This window comes from Hemitrygon akajei, chromosome 8 (assembly GCF_048418815.1).
Source record: "Hemitrygon akajei chromosome 8, sHemAka1.3, whole genome shotgun sequence".
Classification (NCBI taxonomy): Eukaryota; Metazoa; Chordata; class Chondrichthyes; order Myliobatiformes; family Dasyatidae; genus Hemitrygon; species Hemitrygon akajei.
The window spans coordinates 83499995-83513928 of NC_133131.1; the positions used below are offsets into that span (position 1 = coordinate 83499995).

Genomic DNA, 13934 nt, shown 5'->3' on the forward strand with positions numbered 1-13934 from the left:
GTATGCTTTTTCTGCTTACAGGAATTATATATGTGTCTTGGAAATCCTTTTGTGTTTTATACACTATTCGTAATTTGAAAATTATGTTTAAGATAGAAAAACTCTGAGTTTGAAATGTGTTTCATGAATCTTGTCTGGATTTAGGTGAGTATCTGTAAAAGTAAATGAACTGTGTTCAAACTACTTTGTTAGATGGAAATACCTCCTCCTTTGTAGGAAGTGGGGACCCATTGCTCAAATAGTAGATGTTGGCAGCTAACTTTGCAGTAGGGAATAAACAGGAATGTGAACAAGTTTTTGAGGAATAGTTGGCTACAGAATAACCTTCCTGTGGCTATCTACAAATGTTTGTATATCGGATATGGCTTAAGGTCTTTGTTTGAGTTTAGAGCTTGTGTTCAGCAACCAATACCATCACACTGGTATGAGAATTGCAAGACATTTGATCACAAGTCCCTACAAAGGATTGTGAGGACCAAGGAAAGGATCATCAGGGTCTCACTTCCACCCATCAGAGATATTTATCTGAAGTGCTGCTTATGCAGGGCCCTTAACATTGTCAATGATCCTTCCCATCCACCCAACAATCTCATTGACTCCTTACCATCATGCATGAAGTACAGTAGCATTAGGACAAGAACTGTTAGGATGGGAAATAACTTGCTCCCCCAGGCCGTATGACTTCTGAACTCCCTGCCACTACCCAGTTCACATTACGAATGAAGTGCCAGTTGCATTATACTGTTTCATTTCCAGTTGTGTAGTAAATGAACCTTATTATTTGTTAAGTTATTTTCGTTTTGATCCAGAGGAAGATTGTTTCATTTGGTGGCATACAAGTATATGGTTGAATGACGATAAACTTGAACCTGTGTTTTATTTTAGTTATAGACATTTCCTTAACTAGCATCCAAATGGATACTGTACATTAGTTCAGAGATGGAATTAAACCCACAACTAAATTGTAAAGTCCTCTGTAGATATTGAGATATTGGGGGTCCATTTTTGTTTTGAGTACTCCTACGATGAAACTTTACTTTGTAAGCACTAACTCTTGAACTGTCCAAGTAAAAAATCCAGCTGTCATGATCTGATCCCTTTTCATGTATGTCACTGATCTCTATCAGGCCTGCTAGAGGGAACAGTGGGAGAGAGCTCATTATGTTGTGTTACTGGAGACTGTTATTTCTGGTCCAAGCAGAGTTGGCATCCTGCTTATAATCTAGAACGTAGTTTTTGTCTGTTTTGTTTCACTTATATATATATATATATATATAAGATGAATCACATTGCTTTATCTTAATCAGTAAGGCAATATAAAGGATAGGTAACCTGTTGCCTCTTACTCAAAATAACCTAATCAGCAATGTTCAGTTTTGAATCGATTGCCTCTGGATTTCATTTAAAAATGGATCAAGAAGCAGTGCCATAGCGACTGCTGATGACAAGTGACTGCAGTCCGATCACCTGGCTGTAATTCTACTCCCGGCATATAGACAGAGACTAAAGTACGCAGCAGCAGTGGTGAGGACCAAGAAGGTATGTCAAGGGAGGTGCAGGAGGACTTACAGGACTACTTTATGTCAGCTGACTAGACAATATTCTGGGATTCATCTTTGAATCTGAATGAATATGCCATAGTTGTTACCAACTTCATCAAGACCTGTGTGTTTTCGAGAACATACCGGACATACTAAAATTAAAAGCCGTTGATGAACTAGGAGATACAGAATCTGTTGAGGGCTGAGTGCTTAACACCCAAGGATACACATTGTATCAAAATGACAGGCAGGAAGGGACAGGGAGTGGTGTAACTCAGTTGGTAAAAATTGAAATCAAGTCCTTAGAAGGAGGTGATATAGGATCTGAAGATGTAGAATGCTTGAGGGTAGAGTTAAGAAACTTAAAGGGTAAAAAGACCCTGATGGGAGTGTATACAGGCTGAGGTGTTCAGAAACAGGGGCTTCAGTCTGAGAATAAGGGATTAGCCATTAAGGATTGAGATGAGAAAAGAATGTCTTTATCCAGAAGGGATTGGATCTTTGAAATTCTCTACCCAATAGGAAGATAGTTGTGGTTTTTGGAAACCATTCACCCAAGAGACTGCAGATTTTCTTGAGAAAAGTGATCTCACCCCAAATACCTTTAGCTGTTTGATCAATGATTTTCCTTCTTTAGGTCAAAATTTTTAATGTGTACAAATGATTGAAAAGAGATTTGTTCCATTTGCAAGTCCTTAGTGTAGAAGGTTGTTACAGGTTACAATGGGATATTGACAGAAAGCAGAGCTGGGCTGAAAAGTGGTAGATGGAGAAGTGTGAAGTGATTCACTTTGGAGGTCATATTTGAAGGTGGAATGCAGGATTCTTGGCAGTGTGGAGGAACAGGGGGATCTTGAGGTCCAGGTCCACAGATTCTTCAAAGTTGCTGCACAAGTTGACCGGGTTGTTAAGAAGGCATATGGTATGTTGGTCTTCATTAGTCAGGGGACTGAGTTCAAGAGCCATGGGGTAATGTTGCAGCTCCATAAAATCCTGGTTAGACCACACTTTGAATATTGTATTCAGGTCTGGTCACCTCACCTCATTACCTGAAGTATGTAGAAGCTTTAGAAAGGGTGCAGAAGTGATTTATCAGAATGCTGCCTGGATTAGAGAATGTGCCTTTGAGGATAGGTTAATCAACCCAGGGCTTTTCCTTTTTGAACAAGGAATGTTGAGAGGTGAATTGATAGTAGTATACAATATGAAAAGAAGTCTACATCGAATGGATAGCCAGACTATTTCCCAGGGCAGAAATGGCTAATACCAAGGGGGATGGGGCATAATTTTAAAGTGATTAGAGAAAAGTATAGGGGGGGAGTATCAGTGGTGGCATCTTGTCATTGGCAGTGCCCTATCTATTGCACAGGCAAGAATGTTAGTGAGTGTAATGTCCTTCTCTTTGAAAAATGGCTCAACGACATAAAATATTGACTTCCACTTTGTATCTGTTTCTAGTTCCCTTGCCAGTAGTAACTCTTGAACCATGCTTTCATTTTTTATGAAATTAACATAACCAAGAAGCAAAGACTTACTGGCTGGCAATGTTAACTATCAAACTACAGAACAAATTTGGTTGTCCTTAGTATGCTGCACAATATGTCTTCCACATTCATAGACAATTCATCTATTCATCTTTGAACAGATTTGTCACTGAGCGGAATTGCTTTAATCAGTTGATCAGGTGACTTATACAAAACTGTACACTCAGAAACTCCCAGAATCAGTTCTTCTCCAATTTCATGGGGCTTTCCGGATTTAACAATCAGCAATTAAATGCTGTACAAAACACACAAAATATCACTGTTTTGTCATGAAATATTGGCAAACATATTTTGAAGTGTTTTCTGTTTCTGAACATTTTCACTAAATGACTGAAAATAAGCCAAGTCTGTACTTACTTTATCAGAGGGTGTTCTCTTCAAATGTTTAAGAAGTATGGACAGTTTCATTGCTTCATTTGAAAGAACTTTTTTTCACATAACAGACACATTGGCTGTTGCTGGTGCCTATGTGTCTTTGAAAACAACCCTGTTTCACTGATTTGACTGAATATTTGAAGAGGTACCAATTATGTTGGCATAGTCAACATTGTCTACATGAACTTCAGTACAGCCTTCAATGTCCTGTGTAGTTAGAGCCCATGGCAAACAAGGCAAGATGTCAAATTGAATCCAAATTAACTCCGCACTAGGAGGCAGAAAGTGATGGTCAATGGTTGTTTTTTGATTGGAAGTCTGTAACTCGAGTGCTGGGGCCCTTGACATTTGTGATATACACTTATCAGCTGGAGGTGGATGTAAGAGATTTAATAAGTAAAATCACAGATGACATGAAAATCTGAAATATTGTAGACAGCAAGAATTATTATCTTGGCCTACAGTAAGATATTGATTATTTGGAAAATCAGAAGGAGTAATGGCAGATGGAATTTAATCCAGTAAAGTGTTAAATTATGCATTTTAGAAGATCAAATTGGGTATAATATACACAGTAAATGGTAAGATCCCAGGGTGTTTGATGAAGAGAGCGACCTTGGGCATTGTATAGTTGCCCAGTATGCCTAATAAGATATTCCATGTAGGCCTTCATTTGCAGACCGCTCAAAAACAATTTTTTTAAAATTTAACATCTAAATATTTTCAGTTCTAATTTCAATTTCCTCTGGTCCTTGCTGCTTTTAAGCTGCCTAATTTTCTGGATGGATGTTGATAGCATTTATTGGTATTTGCATTATTAAAACAAGATATAAAACCTGAACATTATTTGAACAGTTCCAATCAGAATAATGCTCTTCTATGAATACAGATTTCTTAATTTTCATTGATTTCTCAAGTAAATTAAACATTACAACGTTTTTATCTGTCCACTTAACTGCTTCTTCGAATATAATGCTGAAATGGTGGCGTCTACATACCAATCATTTCTAAATTTGGAGGTTGAGGCTCAATTTTATCCTAGCATTAAATGCTCAGTCCCATTATTAAGGGTTAATATCCTTTCGTCTTTTCAACTGCCGTGCCCCTGTGATGAAATGAAAGTTCAACAATAACTTTTTGATCCCCTATACCAGATCCCATTTCCTATCCTTGAAGTGTTCTACTCCAAGAGTACTATGAAGGAAACCAAATGACTGACTGGTCCAAATCCCTGTATTTGCCTTCTTAGGATTTCTAAGTCGTATTGGTTATAACTTAAGTTATGAGAAAAAGTAAAAGAGTTTAAAATTCCTTCCAAAAAGTTTAGCTTGGAATAACCTAAAAGAAATTTTTAAAATCCTGAAGGAAGTTAACAAAATTGATATATGCAAGCACATTAACTGGAGCCAAGGGCCATATTAGTATGAGAAACTAGCTGAAATTAATTAAAAATAAGAAAGAATGTGAGGTGGGACTATTTTTACATTTAAGATAACTGACTTTGATTGTTATTGGAGATGGCCATTTAAGACATTAATTTTAACTGATTTAAAACATAATTAGTTATAGTTCTAGGGAAAAGACAGTCCAAGGAATATGATAAGAAAGTAGGTCTGGAGGGATAAGATCAAACATAAACAGACAGTCATTTGGAATGAAGTAACTTTTCCTGCTGTTACGTTTTCTTATTTAGCAACTGAACTTTCTTCCATGACCTGTGTCTAATTCACTCCCAGACCCAGCAAAACCACTGTTTCTTCTGAAAGGAGCAGATTTAATTTGCTGTTTTGAGTGTTTGTGTCTTTGTATAAAGCTGCCTCACAGCCAGGATGTTGGAATAAAAACATCCATAACGAATATGCCAGCTTTTATCAAGAGCATTGTGTTCTTCCCTCCTAAAGGCTGTCCTTGGGTTACGTGCACCCAACTTAAGGACACCACTACATCTGAACGAGCTCCCATAATAGTAAATTCAAAAGTCTGGTCTGGCATATGTACATTCCAAATGCTAGAACTAGATTCCTCTCTTTCTCCATTTTTGTTCTTTCTTATCAGCCGTATGTGGTTGTAAAAACATTCACTGCAATATTGTGGATGTGTGGTTACCACATTGAGTGACTTTGCTTTGGTACTTTCTGAACTATGGACCAAACTGTCTAAAGAATATCTGAGAAAAGGGGACCCACTTGTAACCCTGGGACGACCTGTACCTGTTCTCTCAAGCGTTCTCTTCTTGAAGATGCTGATAATGGTACCATCTTTTCTGCGCAATAATGGACTACTCCTCCTCTCTGTCACTTTCTGTTTTAACCTGGAACGCACCTTCAAGTTTGGCTCTGAGGCTGTGAAGACATGAGAACATCAGGTGTGGACAAAGAGAAACAAAATAACATTTATATAAAGCAAACACGAGGAAATTTGCAGATGCTGGAAATTCAAGCTACACACACAAAATGCTGGTGGAACGCAGCAGGCCAGGCAACATCTATAGGAAGAAGTACAGCCGACGTTTCGGGCCGAGACCCTTCGTCAGGACTAACTGAAAGAAAAGATATTAAGAGATTTGAAAGTGGGAGGGAGAAGGGGAAATCTGAAATGATAGGAGAAGACAGGAGGGTGAGGGATTAAGCTAAGAGCTGGAAAGTTGATTGGAAAAAGGGATACACAGCTGGAGAAGGGAAAGGATCATGGGACAGGAGGCCTAGGGAGAAAGAAAGGGGGAGGGGAGCACCAGTGGGAGGTGGAGACCAGGCAAGGAGTGATTGTGAAAGGGGCACAGACAGGAAAAAAAAGAGAGGGGGTATAATAAATAAATAAGGGATGGGGTAAGAAGGGGAAGAGGGGCATTAACAGAAGTTAGAGAAATCAATGGACTTTCATTCCAGGATAAAGGAGATGTCTTCTTTTTTTAAAGAAGGGGACTTCCTCCACCATCAACTGTGCTCTCAAGTGCATCTCTCCCATTTCATGCACATCTGCTCTCACCCCATCCTCCCGCCACCCCACTCGGGATAGGGTTCCCCTTGTCCTCACCTACCTCCAGTTCCAACATATAATTCTCCATAACTTCCGCTACCTGCAGCAGGATCCCACTACCAAGGACATCTTTCACTCTCACTCCTTTCTGCTTTCCGCAGGGATCACTCCCTACATGACTCCCTTGTCCATTCATCCCCTTCCCCCCCACCCCATCTCTTCCCACCGATCTCCCTCCTGGCACTTATCCTTGCAAGCGGAACCAGTGCTACACCTCCCCTTACACTTCCTCCCTCACCACCATTCAGGGCCCCAGACAGTCCTTCCAGGTGAGGCGACACTTCACCTGTGAGTCGGCTGGTGTGGTATACTGCGTCCAGTGCTCCCAGTGTGGCTTTTTATATATTGGTGAGATCCGACGCAGTCTGGGAAACCATTTTGCTGAACACTTACGCTCAGTCTGCCAGAGAAAGCAGGATCTCCCAGTGGCCACACATTTTAATTCCACGTCCCATTCCCATTCTGATATGTCTATCCATGGCCTCCTCTACTGTCAAAATGAATCCACACTCAGGTTGGAGGAACAACACCTTATATTCCGTCTGGGTAGCCTCCAACCTGATGACATGAACACTGATTTCTCTAACTTCAATGCCCCTCCTCCCCTTCTTACCCCATCCATTATTTAGTTATTTATTATTGCCCCCCTTTTCCTCTCTTATTTTTCTGTCTGCCCCTCTCACAATCACTCCTTGCCTGTTCTCCATCTCCCTCTGGTGCTCCCCTCCCCCTCTCTTTCTCCCTAGGCCTCCCATCCCATGATCCTTTCCCTTCTCCAGCTCTGTATCCCTTTTGCCAATCACCTTTCCAGCTCTCAGCTTCACCCCTCCCCCTCTGGTCTTCTATCATTTTGCATTTCCCCCTCCCCCTCTCACTTCCAAATCTCTTACTATCTTTTCTTTCAGTTAGTCCTGACGAAGGGTCTCTTCACGAAACTTCGACTGAACATTTATATAATGTAGCAGGGAGAGTGATGAGAGGTGAGGAAAATGAATTTGGCTGAATACATTAAAAATTTAAAAAACGTAAGTAAGATTTAGTTTAAATATAGCAGGAATGTAAACTCTGTTTGAATTGATCTGGTTATGCCACAGGTGAAAACTCAGTATAGCCCTTTAGACCACCCTTCACTCATATCCCTGGTAGTAGTTCAAATCAGTCAATTATTTTTTTCAAATCAAGTCTGTCAGTGCAAAAGCAGAGGACACAAAAAAATTAAAAAGTAGGGATAGTACTTCACCTTCATCAAAATAGGAGGCATTGGAAGAATTCATGGGTCAGGTAGAGTTTATGGAGGATAAGGGACAGTCAATATTTCGGGTTGAGACCTTGCATTTCATCTTTAGATAATAAAAACAACGAAACCTACAGGTGGCCTCCTCAAGCTATCCAAAGGTATGAAGAAAGCTCCACTAGCTTGCTTTACCGTAACTGGAATCATCAGGTGTGAGCAGGATTGGAAAGGACGGCAGGAGAAGAGTTTCAATCCTATAAATCACTTTTTAAAAAAAATCCCTATTGTTAGATATGTAGGATTCCCAAAGTAATTTTTTTCTGCTTGTTTACATCTTGAGTTCAGAGAGTTTAAAAAGTAATTCCTGTAATAGTAGGATTTATACTATATTAATTCACTTTGAGTATTATGGTCATACAAAACTGAAAAGGGCTCTTAGCCCACATAGCACAGACTCATCAAGCACCTCTTATTGCTAATCCTACAATTCCATTTTATTCCCCTCATATTCCCATCAATAGATTGTACCACTCGTATACACACTAGACTAGAGTCAATTTATAGGGGCCAATTGGCCTTTCAACCTACTCCTCCTCACGACATGGAAGGAAACCAGACCACCCTACCAATTCAGCAACCAGTTTGATGAATTAAAAATGGAAAACATTATACAACTGCCCCAAGATGTTTATGGATTTTCTAATTAAATATTGTAAAAAGGAAAAAATTAATAAACTTTACATTTCCTGATATCCTGTTGATCAATAACCTTAATGGAGGCCGTCCAGTTCTCAATTCCATGAATTTCAATCATACAGTTCTACAAAGTGATATGTTCTCAGTTAACTTGGTATTTGATAAGGTTGCAAAATGACTTCCCTTGTGTTTTATTTTAGTCAGCAATAAAACATATATTGTATATTTATAGCTATTGTCATGACAGCATTAAAGACCAACAAAGGAAGTATTACTTGGTGTTAACTATGGCCTAGTGCAAACAGTCTCATCACTTGACTTAAAAAGTTGTGGGTTCAAACCTATTCCAGATATTATCCAACCAAAGTGGCATTCCAGTAAGCATTGCATGAATGATATCTGCTAAAGTTCCTTCTGTTGGAAAAGGTTGAACCAAGGGCAATTCCACCTTTTCAACGGGTAGAAATATCTCCATGGCATTACTTCAAAAAAGTGTGAGTGAGCACTCCAAAGTCCAACTGAAATGATTATCTGGTCTCTGTAATATCTACATTTCAAGTATTTTAACCATAATAGGGAATGTAAGAATGTGTTGAAGTCATGAAATACATCACTGTATTGTTATAAACCATTCTTTCTTAATGCCAAATGTAATCTTCATTCCAATGGTCGTATATCAGTTCTGAATAATTTAGCTGAAAGAACATGCAACATTGAATCTGAAATCTATCTCCCATTTTGCCAATTGAACTACTATTTATTCTGTATTCCAGGGTAGAATTTAGCAATTCTAAACAAAATAATAAATCAAACCATCCTTTCCAAATGTCCATTCCTGCTGAAACATACAAGTAAAATAATATATGGGGTGCAGGGTGATGTTTAGTTAGACACTTCAATATTAGCTCAAAGGCAGGATAAGAATCTAAGCTTTACTCAAATTCTGCCAATTTTAATGGCAGAACCAATTTTGATCCTCTGTCTCTCTTTCCAAGTCAGAAGACTGAAAGCTTAGCTGGCTTGTTCCAGGGAGCTGCTCTGAACAGAAGGGGTGGGTGGGTGTGTGTTTGTGTGTCTGCTCGTGTTAGTGTTATCGTTGGGGAGTGATGAGGTGAAGATTGTAAGCAATATGGTGGAGAAGAACCAATGGTTCAGTTAGGATGGTGATTGGAGGCCAGAAGAGAAACCAAAAAGTTTGATGCATCTTCTGAAAGGGTCTCCATGGAAACACTTGAGATGATATGTTGTTGGTGAGGCAGTTAAAATAAAAAGTGTAGCAGCTTCTAGATTTAGGTCATTTCTGGGTAACAAAAAAAAATCTGTTTTTAAAGTCCGTAAGTTTATTTTGCCTGTAAGTCAGAAAGTTTGCAAAATTCATTCACTCCCCTAAGCTTCCTTCCATAGTGTTGTCATGAATGGTGTCTAAAGCACAATGAGCAATTATTGAAAGTGCAAGAGGGGTGTGGGTGGGTGGCTAGAGAGAGAGGTAACTTTTTTGCCATTTGGAGGAACAACCATATGTACATACAACAGCTGTTTGAATTTAATAATGTTACTGGAGCTCACTCAGAAATGTGTTAGATGTTCTTAATCTGAAGGCCTCTGCTATCCGTCATGTTCCAGGGAGAACATAGAGCAGTACAGCATAGTAAAGGCCCTATGGTGTGCTGACCTTTTAACCTACTCCAAGATGAACGTAACCCTTCCCTCACATAGTCCTCCATTTGTCTTACGTTTATGTGCATATCTAAGAGTCTCTTAAATGTCCCTAATGTATCTACCTTTACCACCACCCCTGACAGTGCATTCTACTCTCTGTAAAAATCCTACCTCTTGACATCCCTCTATACATTCGTCCAATTACTGTAAAATTATAAGAAGCGGGCTGTTTACCAGCTGGGAGGCATAGAGTAGACAAATAGTGCTTTTCAAGATATAAGCTATGTTATAAATAAAGTATTGGAGATAGTTAGTTTAAGAAACAGGCTATTTTCCAGAATATTACAGAGTGAATGATTCAAGATACTAAGGCTGACATTCTACTCTTAACAATATTTTCAGAGTACAGGTCTATCAACACTAATACCTCATCTTAAATCATCTCAATTAATATCAGAGTTTCACTCTGATACCTCTTAAATGCCACACAACTTGATAAAATGCACATTGAGATATTAATGGAAAGTACTCTATTATTTCAAAGCATTTTTTACCTGAAAAGTAAAATGACTTCCCATTATAAAACATTTTCATGACTTGCTCTATGTTTATTGTGATGCCACATCTCCATGACTCCCTGATTGAAAAGCAATCAATCTCAGTGGTTACTTGGCTACAGAAAGACAATGTGTGTGAATATATATGTCTATGAAAGGATAACTGAGTACGGAGGAGAGGGGAAAGTTAAATGCAAAGCAACAGACAAATAAACCACAAACTAAATAAAGAATTTCACGTAGAAACGGCAATTTAATTTGAAAAACAGACACGGAGAATAAAGAGATCATAAATCTAGCACGTATCAAAGTAAACTTCAGAATATTAAAATAAAGAAATCTCTAAACCTGGAGAATTAAAATAGAATTAGGAACAAGAACAGGCTGCAGTTCCTTTGTGCTTCAGATCTGGCGCAAGATGCGTGGTCATCCGAAAGTCAAATTATGCATGAAAATATTGCTGTCACATTATTTGGCTGAAATGTACAAAGCCCATTCTCTTTCCGTTGATAACTTTAAGGAGAAAATGGGATTGTTTTCCTTGGAATAAAGAGCAGAATTGATAAAGATGTAAAAGACCGGTTGACTTTACTATTATCTGACAGTTCAAAGGGTTGGTGTACAGATTTAAATATTTGGGCAATAATACAGTACATAATGGAGTGAGGTGGAGGGGTGGGGGCAGAGATGAGGATTTTTTTTCATCCAGAGAGGCTATGATCTAGAATTCATTGCTTACGTGGCATTCAGAAACAGAATCAGTCAGTGCATTCAAAAGGGAACTAGAAAGATATTTGGAAGAGAGAAAAAGATATAGAGCCATAGGGAGAGAGCAGGGTAGTGGATTAACTACATTGCTCTACTGGGAACCAACATGGATTCAATGGGTTAAATAGTTTCCTTCAATGAAGTAACAATTCTTTGATTCTGTGACCCTCAAAAGTAGAATCCTGTCCATGAGCTCCATGGAGAAAAGTTGTACAAACTTTAAAACTTATTTGGATAATTTAGCCCCAGGTATGAGGAGGCAAAGAGAAAGTGGGTGGTTTTTTTTGAAGCCTGAAATCCTGGCATGATGGAGAATGTGCAGATCCCAATGAATCTGACAGGAGGAGTTCATAGTAATTTTTTAAATCCCCCACAGTCTGCACAGTAAAATGTATTGCAATGTCATTCACAGATTAAATGAAAGAGAGAATAACTGGTATTCTACTCTCTGGTGCTTTCCTTTAAAATTTTCAGTGCTGTGTTTAATTTGAAGTTCAGGAGAACCAAAGGCAAGAAATGGATTTAGGCAAAATTCCAGCTTTTCTAGAGATCGCTACAGTGTCCAAAGGCATAGCAGCATTCTGTTCTTTTTTTGCTATTCAGCTAACGATTCTGTGGTCTTCCAGCATAACCATTCCAAGAAACATATTCCAGCTCCAAATGAAGTATGTGTCATTGTGTTTATTTTTGTTTTAAAAAGCTACATCGGTGGGCCAGCTGAAAATCTAGTTTTGTGGTATTGCAGTGTTAAGATAATATTATGCAATTGTGTACATATCAGGCATAGGGGATCTTCCACGTAATGCTTTCAATCTCATGCCTGATGGACAGAGATCAACAAATTAAAACAGAGGATGCCAGAGGAATAGGCATAGAGAAGTGATCTTCAAAAAACAAAAGCTCCTTTTCAATTTTTTTAAACCAAATTCCACTTAGTTAACAGCCTGTGGCCAATATTCATTGTAATTGATTTGGTGCCTTCTTCAAATCAGTTTAAGATGAATGTCACATAGTACATGTTTTACAAGGCATTTCTTTTGTCATCATATTAAAAAGGATTCAAGTTACCTACAGGTCCAATAAAATTTATGAGGTGACCTTCACCTGGAAATATTTTTAGCTCCAAAGAAATGAAAATGTTCAACACATTCCCAACAATGAAGGAGAAATAGTAAAGTTCAAAGTAAATTTATTATCAAGGTACACATATGTCACCATGTACAAGATTCATTGTCTGTGGGCATAATCAATGAATCCAATAACCATAATAGGATCAACGGAAGATCATACCAGCAGAGCAGACAACCAGTGTGCAAAAGACAACAAACTGGAAATACAAAAGAAAGAAAAAAATGAAATAATAATAAATTTACTAGATTTACTAGGATGTTACCTGGGTTTCAGCACTTAAGTTACAGAGAAAGGTTGAACAAGTTAGGTCTCTATTCATTGGAGCGTAGAAGGTTGAGGGGGGATTTGATCGAGGTATTTAAAATGTTGAGAGGGATAGATAGAGTTGACGTGAATAGGCTGTTTCCATTGAGAGTAGGGGAGATTCAAACGAGAGGACATGATTTGAGAGTTAGGGGGCAAAAGTTTAAGGGAAACACGAGGGGGTATTTCTTTACTCAGAGAGTGATAGCTGTGTGGAATGAGCTTCCTGTAGAAGTAGTAGAGGCCAGTTCAGTTGAGTCATTTAAGGTAAAATTGGATAGGTATATGGACAGGAAAGGAGTGGAGGGTTATGGGCTGAGTGCGGGTAGGTGGGACTAGGTGAGATTAAGAGTTCGGCACGGACTAGGAGGGCCGGAATGGCCTGTTTCCTTGCTGTGATTGTTATATGGTTATAAATATATATACAATAATTTTCGAGAACATGAGATGAAGAGTCCTTGAAAGTGAGTCCATTGGTTGTGGGAACAGTTCAGTGATGGGGCAAGTGAAATTGAGTGAAGTTATTCCCGCTGGTTCAAGATACTGCTGGTTGAGGGATACTGATGGTATGGGTCCTGAGGCTCCTGTACCACCTTCCTGATGGCAGCAGCAACATGGGTGGTGGAGGTCCCTGATAATGGATGCTGCTTTCCTGCGACAATGTCCTGTGTAAAAGTGCTCAATGGAGGGGAGTGCTTTACCCATGATGGACTAGGCCATATCCACTACGTTTTGTAGGATTTTCCATGCAAAGGCATTGATACTACCATACCAGGCTGTGATACAGCCAATCAATATACTCTCCATCACACATCTACTGAAGTTAGTCAAAGTCTTAGGCATCATGCCAAATCATTGTAAACTAAGGAAGTACAGGTTCTGCTGTGCTTTCTTCATAATTGCACTTGCATGCTGGACCAAGGATAGGTCTTCTGAAAGGATAACATAGAGTAATTTTTAAATTTAACGACCCTCTCTGTCTCTGGTCCTCCGATGAGGACTGGTTCATGGACCTCCAATTTCCTCCTCTTAAATTCAATAATCAGCTCCTTGGTCTTGCTGACATTGAGTAAGAGATGGTTGGTATAGA

At 38.9% G+C, this 13934-nt stretch overlaps 1 protein-coding gene across 1 annotated transcript in view; it reads right to left on the minus strand.

The window, feature by feature from the left end:
- The window catches only part of LOC140732022 (histone deacetylase 9), a 471024-nt gene that overhangs the window by 134552 nt on the left and 322538 nt on the right, over positions 1 to 13934 (minus strand). The window contains exon 8 of the mRNA XM_073054104.1: positions 5671 to 5802. Within this exon, the coding sequence (XP_072910205.1) occupies positions 5671 to 5802 (132 nt within the window). The remainder of the gene's footprint in view (positions 1 to 5670; positions 5803 to 13934) is intronic.